Source organism: Lactuca virosa, chromosome 2, assembly GCF_052849685.1.
Source record: "Lactuca virosa cultivar CGN04683 chromosome 2, Lactuca_virosa_CGN04683_v6, whole genome shotgun sequence".
Taxonomy (NCBI): Eukaryota; Viridiplantae; Streptophyta; class Magnoliopsida; order Asterales; family Asteraceae; genus Lactuca; species Lactuca virosa.
Genome location: NC_136427.1, coordinates 187,189,384 through 187,199,178, shown reverse-complemented (window position 1 = coordinate 187,199,178; position 9,795 = coordinate 187,189,384). Strand labels below are relative to the sequence as shown.

Here is a 9,795-nt window from a genome sequence, read left to right as displayed (position 1 = left end):
TTTGTATGAGCACATAGGATTGTTCTTATGCTTAAAACCCATCAAGTTTTCCCTAGTTTATAACTATCTTTACTTGAAAATAGTTTGCATTTCCTTTCAAGTGAGAATATCACAATATGAAAGTAATGGGAAAATGTAAGTATGCAGTAGTCTTTTAAAATGACTACTGAAGTACTGACAACCTTAAAACCAGTTTGTTTTATTAAGGTTATAATGTGATGTGGTTGTAACCATACTATACGCTCTCCCTCCAGGAGACTCTGGTTACAAAACGCAACTTCAACAAACGAATTGCTAAGCCGTGAAATAGTCTCACATTAATGTTATCTTGTTCTTGTATACCACTTTTATTATCACCTTTTGTTTAGAACAATGAGTTAGTGATCATTGGTATAATTTTGTTAATCATGATTTGTTCTTCTGTTATAGTGTATAGTATGCTCTCTCTGTTCTAGTGTATTGTATGTTCTCTCTATTTTAGTGTCTAGTATGTCCTCTCTGTTCTAGTGTAAACTGAACCCCTAAACTATGCCTATTATAGTTTACTAGTATGTTTACTTGAACTGTTACAGACTTGAAGAAAAGACTCATTTATCTACTAAGTTATGATTGTACTTTAAAAACAGAGTTTTATAAACTATAAAGTAACATAACTTTAAAAGAGTTTTTGAAATGTTTTGATCACTTATAAATACATAAGCAATCCTTTAAAATGATGTTTATAACAAAACATTTACACAATTATCATTGTGTTCAACTTGTATTCCCCCCTTAAAATCATTTAAAACAGTTAAAAGATTGATTATAGGGGTATGAACTCACCTTATGTGGTTGATTCAATTACAGATTCGTGTAAGGATGAGAAGTTCCACAAATGAAGTCCCGAGACACAAACGAGTCCTAAATAACATATAATGGCATATATTGGCATGAATTTAGTGTTTAAAAGCAACTAACATGCAAGGAAACACCCTTACGGACTAGGAAACACTTGGACTAAGTGTTAGAATCACATGTGATTCACTAAAGGGTGTATACGGCCACACCATGGAGTGTACGGCCGTACACTCATGGTAAATCATGCAAAAGAGGGTGTTTGAACCATTGTGAAGCTAGTGGGTCTATTGCTCTACAAGAATATGAACTAAGTTCTCATTTTGGAGGGCCTTTTGGAGTGTTTTGAGGTGTGTACGGCCATGCAAGGGTATACAGTCGTACACTCCTTTTGTTCCAGCTAAATAGTCGATTCTAAGGTGTTAAACAAGAGTATCTAACGTATACTAAGCATATGGAAAGGATACTTACGATTTGGAGGCTCAAAGAGGGTTCACGGCCACCAAGAACAAGTGTGTGTTCTTGGTGAAAGATGAAGATCTTGAAGATCTACCCAAAAAGATGATTTTCATGGATGAAATCAAAGGGTGATACATGATTAAGAAGGATAACAACTAATCAAAAGGAAGAAAGGCTTACATTCTTGTAGATCAAGGTGAAAAACTCGATGATAGTTGAGAGAGAATCGATTTTCTAGACTTGGAAGTGTCAGAAATGACTAGAAATGAATGGATACTCTACATATGGGGGTGAGTTTACGGCCAACATGGGTGTACGGTCGTACACCCATGTGTACGGACGTACACTCCCTTTGATGGAGTGTTCGGCTTGATTTCAACGCGAAGAACCTAAGCAACTCAATCCTATACCCAATGCTTGAATGTACTGAGCTTTGAACCCTTAAAATGATCCTTAACAATGCTAATTGATATCAGAAACGAGTCTGACACGCGGTTGAATTGAATGGCTGGACTTACAAGGCAAAAAATTTCGGGTTGTCACATGAATTAATGCATGCATGTAACCAATTGTCTCATAAAGCTTGCACCTTTATGCTCAAGGAGTCCAATACAAACTTAGATCTGGAATAACAAGCCAATAAAACGACTTCACTCTCTCATCAACCCAAAAAGGGACCAAAAGCATAACAAAGCACAATATAAAAAATTCTAAACATCTATAAGTCAATGTTCAAACTTGATACCTTAGAAAGCTTGCACAAAAGAAGATAAAGTTGGATCCAAAGCCTTTGCACCAAGCAAGACAACTTCAAGATCTCCTCTTCCTTCACAAGGACCAAAAATGAGCACCAAGAACTTCTTACTAGCTCAAGAACACCACCAAGAGACTTAAGGATCGATTTTAGGGTTTTAGTGGCAATGGAGGCTAGTAAGGAGGTCAGCCATGAGGACATAAGGCATTTATATAGGGTGCAACACACAAAAAATTAGGGTTTCTCCACCATCCGCCAACACGCCGTGTAATGACACAAACACGTCGTGTTGGCCCAATAAAGTTCGCCACCCAAAGGCCTATCGAGACGTCGTGGTGGGGCTTCACCACGCCGTGTTCAAAGAGAATCATGAACACATTTGGAATTAATTTAATACATGGAATCGAGTGTTACAGTACCGCTTTTAAATAAAATATTTATATAAAATATTTATGTTTAGACATTATATTTATATTGTTTGTTTATACTTTTGATGTAATTTAATTAATATCGGTGTCTTGTTTAAGAAATGTAAAAATAATTTATATACATGAATTTAATATTTTAAAATTGCCATTTTGCTCCAAATTCAATTTCTTCATAACTTTCATTAATTCAATTCTTCAAACTTTTGGCAAGTATTAGTGATTTATTAATGCATAATTGATTTGTACAAAAAATTTTGTATCTTATACCTCTTAAAATTCAAGATATGACTAATATGTTTTATTATATATATATATATATATATATATATATATATATATATATATATATATATATATATATATATATATTACCACATCGATTTCTCATAACATAAGTTGATTACACGGAGCCCTCAAAGGTATCTTTACAAAATCCATGTCCGTACGTGGAAACAACCATTTTCTAGTCTATATTTTGAAAACTACCCCAAAATATTAGACCTGGCAAACGTGTCGTGTCGTGTTGGGTTTGTGTCGTGTCAAGACATTAAACGTGTTGAAAGAGTTTGACCCTAACCCGACTTGTTTAATTATCGTGTTGTGCCGTGTCAACCCGTTTATTTTCGTGTTGGTTTCGTGTCGGGTTTCGGGTTAACGTTTAGACCTTGTAAATATGTTGTGTCATGTCGGGTTGAAATATTTTAAAGGCTAGAAAGTAGGAGTTGCGGAGGCAAAAAGGAAAAAGTGAAACACTGGAGTTATGAGATGGAATGAAGAAATTTATAGTAAGTTTAGAAAGAAAAATGAAAAGAGTTAAAGTTGGAGAGCAAAAAGGATAGGTGGTGAGGATGACTAAAATTAAGTAACTTTGAAATATTGAATATTACTTCTAATTATTGAGTTTGGCTCACTACAAGTCTATAACATATAATATATTTATAAAAATATAAAATTTATAATAAATAATATATAATTAAACGGGTCATATTCGAGTTGAAAGTCTTGACCCTAACCCTACCCGTTTAATTATCGTGTCGTGTCGTGTCAACCCGTTTACATAAACGTGTCGAAATCTTTAACCCTAACCCGCTAATTTCGTGTCGGGTTCGTGTCGGGTTTTCGTGTCGTGTCGTGTTTTGTCATGTCTACAAAATATGTCTATTTATGTCTGTTCCTTTTGACCAAGGAAACGAAACTATGACATTGTGACGTTTTTTGCAAAAAAAAAAATATATATATATATATATATATATATATATATATATATATATATATTTAAATATTAAAAAATTAAAGACTCGGTATAAAAAATGATAACCTATGGACCATTTTTGTAATTTTGCTTAAATATACAGAGTTTTCAACTCAAAAACCAAATGGCATTGGTGAATTGTACATACCTTTTCACGGGTTGTTCCGTTGTTCAACGTTTTTGTACCTACGTATCACCAAATCGAAGAAGCTAGTCATGCAAATTTAATGAACAGACCGACAATAACGGTTTCAAGAGTGGAGAATCGAGATACGCCATTGAAATTTAGACCCTGATTATCTCCTCAAGAGAGATTCCGCAGAAGAACTTCGGTTTTTGTTTCTTCATTTTTTCAGAAGAACCCAAACGAAGATTTTCCCTTCCAGGCTGTGACAAATCAGAGCACACATCAACCTCGTATGTAAAACTTTGATCGATCTCCCATTTTTGTTTCTTATCGTTTTCCTTTCAACCTGCTGTGAATTGTTATCAATCGTTTTCAAAGTTGTTGCATGTGTAAATGTGAATGTTCTTCCCACATGCATAAACTTTAGGGTTTCTGTTTTTTGTCCTTGATTACTTAACCATATGATGATTGAAACTTGAGTAATTTTACACAGAATGCTTGACCTTGCTTGTGTTTTTACGTTTATTCCTGCAGGTGATGGGTAGGGATGCTGGCGAGGACGATGAAGGACAGGTAAACATATTTCTTAAGCAGTTCTTAAAACCATACTATCTTTGACGTTGCATCTTTGATATCTTCACAATTTATCATATCCCAAATTTAATTAACTTCTTCTGATATATTGATTCATTTTCATTCTTGATTTGTATATTATATATCAGGCCAGAGCTCGAGCAATGGGATTAACAGTTGGAACAGCTCCCTCATTTAGAAGCGCTGAACGTGCTGCCAAACGTAGGGAGGTAATTCTTAGTTATAATACCATAAAAAAGATTATTATACAGAGTTCATAATTAAATTTTATACTTGTATCTGGTTTTCTTTTTTCTTAGTACTACATGAAATTGGAGCAAAAGCAGCAAGCTTTGGAGGCAGAAAAGATAGAATCTGAAATGAGAGCCAAGGTAATTAACCTTGTTTTTTTTTATGTGATATCACATTTTTAAGAAAAATAAATATAAAAAACAAATGTAGGAGGAAGAAGAAGCTGCTCTAAAGGAATTCCGAAGGAGCTTATTTGTTAAAGCACATCCTGTTCCAAGTTTTTATCGTGAAGGACCTCCACCTAAGGTCGAACCTAAAAAGGTAATTTTGTAAAATAAAAACAATATATAGTATTATAAAAAGATGTTTTTAAGTGTGTTTTTGTTTTACAATTGCAGATGCCTGTGACACGTGCCAAATCACCAAAGTTAACACGTGGAAGGAGTTGCAATTATGAGTCAACCCATTCGTCCATAGAAGAGAAAGGCTCGTGTTCACGGACAGCATCTCTTAGGGGGCGTAGTGTTACACCGAGCTCTGGTAGGAACAAGTGATGGCATGTGAAACTACATGTCTACATCCTGTAAGTTGACAATGGAGAGCAAAAAAAAAAAGTTCTGAATTTTGTAAAGTTTATAAGGTATGTATTAGGGTGTATTATTTGTATAAAGTTATTGTTTTGATATTTATGACAAAATCTGATAAAATTAGGATTGACATGGTCGTGGTAGAAGTAGAATACAACCATGTTGCTTGTAATCTATGAATCCTTCTTTGTACATGGATAATAGTAATACATATACATACATGCTAGGTATGTCAGGTTCGGGTTAGATTGGCCTACACGTTATTCTTGATCCATTATTTTCGAATTTAGTTGTAACACCCATTTTGAAAATTTTTTGATATTAGCTAAAAATAACAAACTTTGACATTAAGGTATTCGTTACACAAGAAAGCGGCAGAAAGCAATGAAACGACACAACAATTTAACATGGTTCGGTCGATATGATATTTGTTCACAGAGGAACTCTTCTATTATCGGACTGTTTCAAAGTAATTACAATGGAATCATAACTATTAATATTCATAGTCGTAAAACCCTAGCAACTATAGGGATGAGTAAATCCTGAATAATTAAATTAAGCCTACTCCAAACACTTATATCCTGTTGGTTTATGGTGTTGGAGTTTCTTCGTTTTCTTTCGGGTTATGTTATCCATTTGGTTCACCAAATTCCAAGTCACACGTTAACGATATATCTATAATGAAATTAAGTTTGATTTTAAGTTCACAAAAATAGTTTAATTTCATAGTCGGATGTCACATCCAAATAAAGACCCATAGGAAGTATAACCATAATTTACAAATTAAATACAAGTGGGTGACTAGTTGGGCTGTTATTTCTCTACAAAATCTAATCTCTCCTAAATAGGTTTAAATGACTACATAAAAGATCATCTTCATCGTATATAACAATCAACTTATGCGTAACAATATATGAGACAACTGTGGCATGGTATACGTAAGTGTTGGGGTTGATGATTAGAAAACAATTTCACAATCACAACAATAAAAACAAAAACTAAAGTTTAGTAATTTTAATGTTCAAAAATCATGGATCTAATTATAGAGATGTCAACGGGGTCGGGGAATATCGGGGACCCCAATTCTCATCCCCATCCTCGACTCTTCATTCCAATCATCATCCCCATCTATATCCTTATTGGAGAATATAACTGAATCTTCATCCTCACCCCAACAAGGAATCGACGATTTTTTTTTATTTTAATATAAGATTTTTAAGTAAAAAAAAACACTAAATTTTAATTTTATTAACATAAGTTTAAAGATTTTACAAAAACATACAAATATTCATAGTTGCATAAAAACTATTAATAAATTTTCTACCAAATGTAAATTAATATATGAAAAATCAAGTATAAAAAATTATTAATAATGATATTTTAGGAAATAATAGATAAACCAAAGAGTAAAAAAATCATACACGATGTTAAATTTGATAAACGAAGAAGGAAAATATAATCCAAAACAAGTAATCTAATGAGTTGGGTTACTTAGATAAAATTTTAGGTATTATAAATTTACTATAAATATATGTTTTATATTATTTTTATATATTAATATCTACCGAGGTCAGGTCCAGGATTGGGGACTAGGGGTATCTCCATCCCCATCCTCATCCCTGCTTTTTTATTTGGAGACGTCCCCATCTTTGATCAACTTGGTGATTCTCGGGTTAAACCGGATGCAGATTTCGGGTTCCGTACAAGGTATGAGGTTTTTTTTTTCATCCCTATCAAATTAGAACAAACTAGATCAACGATTACACAATGGTATGTTATTATATACTATATACATTTCCTACCAGTTGGTTGTTATTCACAAGATAGTTTTTTTTTTTTTTTTAACCTTTGCGAATCTACTAACCTAAGCCTCATTAGCTGGCTTTTGTTTTGTTAGAAGCATAAATAAATCCAAATTACAATTATACCATTATGTTCTTGGGAAAATGTCATTGTCCAACTATCTTACATATTTTGGTTTAAATGGTCCTCTTTGTTTTTTAATTTTTTTTTTTTTGCTTTCTAGGGGCATAAATTAATATTTTACTTGTTTTAAGGCCGTTATTAAGAAAGTGAAGGGGCCACCCAGTGAACCCCTTCCTAATCAGCAGGTTATATGTTACATGTCATTAAAACGATGCCATATCATCTGCCAACTCGGATGTCACCTAATGTATCGATAATAGACATGCGTAACCCTTCCTTTTAAACCTGACAATTCGTGTCTGTGTGTCATGTATTCGTGTCAGACATGAATTTACACGACACAAATTTGTTAAACACGAACACGACACAAATTATAAAACGTGTTTGGGGTATCAAACACGAACACGACACGTAAAAAGTTCGTGTGACACATGACACGACACGAATAGACACATTTTTAAACCGTGTTACACAAAAACACGAATAGACACGTTTTTAATGCCTTTTTTTTAAGCTAGGGCTATAAACTAATTATTGACTTTTACGAAATTGGTCCCTAATATTTTATAAATATAAAATTTAACCCAAAAGTATATGTGTATATATGTGTCACGTGTCAACACAAATTTGTATCGTGTCTTATACGTGTTTAAACAGGTAAATTCGTGTTTGACACGTGTAAGACACGAAACACTAATTTAAAATATGTGTCAGACACGAATAAACACGAAACACGAATTTCTAAAACACATATACGGAAAACTCATATTGTGTATCAAATTGTCAGGTCTACGTCCTTTAGAAGATAAAGGACATATTCTTTTGTTTTGCTTTCTTTTGCCCCTTTCTTTGCCCCTTTCTTCTACTTTCTTCTACTGTTTCTCGCAAAAATCGCTCTAGTGGATTCTTGCTATGGGCATTTACATGAAGATCGATCTTCATTTTGTTGGTATTTTTACAAGGTACCCAGTGATCAGTTACTCAGATGGAGCGGATCAGAGGTTTGAGGATGTCAATTTTGTTGGAATGGACAAGAACGAATTTGTGGTGTTCGTTGAAAGTGTAACATCCCAAAAATCACAAGGTAAAATTTTCATTTTTAATTCAACATATAAACACCATTTGTCCTTATCAACTGTAACATCCCGAATCGAGGTATAATTATATTTCCTTAACCTTTCTCTATTATGTCAAAATTAGTCCTTATTTGTAAAAGGTGGCAAGTGAGTACGCGGGGCGTACACATGAGTATGCGCAGCGTACTCATGAACTAAGCAAGATCGCGAATGCTACCTAGTACATTGGGCGTACTAGGCTCAGTATGCAAACCCTAATATTTCTTCTATTTAAGGAATATGATGGCCTCATTTATAGCCACTATTATCATCCTCCAACCTTTCCTAAACCCTAAATCTCGAGTGTGTGCTTGTGGGTGTGATTTTGCAAGCTTAAAGAGATTCTTGACCCTTGTAGTGAAGGAGTGAATTTACAAGAAGAAGAAGTTGTCATCCAGCTTAGAGATCCAGAAACCATCCATCTTTGTGCATCATTTCCAGGTATAAAGCTTGTACCTTGGCTAGTATTCTCTTAGATCACCTTTGGTGCAAGATTTATGTAACGCCCATAGATCAGGGCTGGTCAATTAAGAGACAATAAGTGTCGAAAATGACTTTTTGATAGAAGATTATTTAGATGGAATAGTCTTAATAAAAGTTGTAGTACATGTTACAAGGATTCCGGATATATAAAGAATGCCGAAATCCGAGTTATAACGAAGAAGTTATGACCTGTCGAAGTTTCGCGACAGAACCAGCACGACACTACGCGACGTAAATAGTGAATTTACGATAGAGCGATATTTGACCTTAGCGATCTAAACGAAAGTCGTAGAATACGTTAAACCGAGAGCGTGCATAAAAATAACGTCTAAATCTGACTTCGTATGAGGAAGTTATGATTTTTCGAAGTTTCGACTTAGCAGTATGCAATCCAAAGTTCGAATATGAGATCGAGTGGTTTCCAGCCGAAACAATCTAAACGAGAATCGAATATCTCGTCGATAGTAGTCCAACGGTAAAAAGACAGACGAAAACGGACGTCAGATGAAGAAGTTATGAATTTCTAACGGAGTTTTCCTGTCCCGGCCTACTAAAAATAATATAATAAAAATAAAGTCGAAATTAGCCGACGGAGTCTAAACGATAGTTGTAGAGCATAATCTCACCTACGCGTGGATATAAATAACGTCGAAAACGGAGCTCGTATGCGAAAGATATGAATTTCTGAAGTTCGGGGCACGAACCCCGACACCGTGTTAGAGCTCACGACGTGTGATATTTGCATATTTAGCCATATTTTTAGTATAAATTTTTATCAATTATTAGCTAATTATTCGCATATTATGGACAAAAGGTACTTAATAATGTTTGAATTATCTTTTCAGTCCAGAAGTCGTGCTCGGAAGCAAAAGGAAGCAGGAGTCATGAACGAAAGCTCGGGAATGGAAGAAAGAAGAAAAAGGCTTAATTCTGAATCTACTCGGCGAGTAGGGTCGTTGTGACAACCGTCAAAATTCGAGTTAGTTATAGATTTGATAAACTTAG

The 9,795-nt window shown here is 34.2% G+C and overlaps 1 protein-coding gene across 1 annotated transcript; it reads left to right on the top strand.

Annotated features, from left to right (window-relative positions):
- Positions 1-3,914: 3,914 nt before the first annotated feature.
- On the top strand, positions 3,915-5,402 carry LOC145156666 (protein WAVE-DAMPENED 2-like). The gene is made up of 6 exons (XM_079075950.1): positions 3,915-4,144; positions 4,389-4,427; positions 4,577-4,657; positions 4,748-4,819; positions 4,890-5,000; positions 5,078-5,402. The coding sequence occupies exons 2-6, from the start codon at positions 4,392-4,394 to the stop codon at positions 5,231-5,233; spliced, it is 456 nt and encodes a 151-aa protein (XP_078932076.1). The 5' UTR covers positions 3,915-4,144; positions 4,389-4,391; the 3' UTR covers positions 5,234-5,402.
- Positions 5,403-9,795: the final 4,393 nt, after the last annotated feature.

Bases quoted from the DNA above. Each gene is read 5' to 3' on its own strand.
- LOC145156666 (XM_079075950.1), top strand. From the start codon at position 4,392: ATGGGTAGGGATGCTGGCGAGGACGATGAAGGACAG. The intron at 4,428-4,576 runs GTAAACATATTT...ATTATATATCAG, and splicing joins GCGAGGACGATGAAGGACAG to GCCAGAGCTCGAGCAATGGG. The intron at 5,001-5,077 runs GTAATTTTGTAA...TTACAATTGCAG, and splicing joins CTAAGGTCGAACCTAAAAAG to ATGCCTGTGACACGTGCCAA.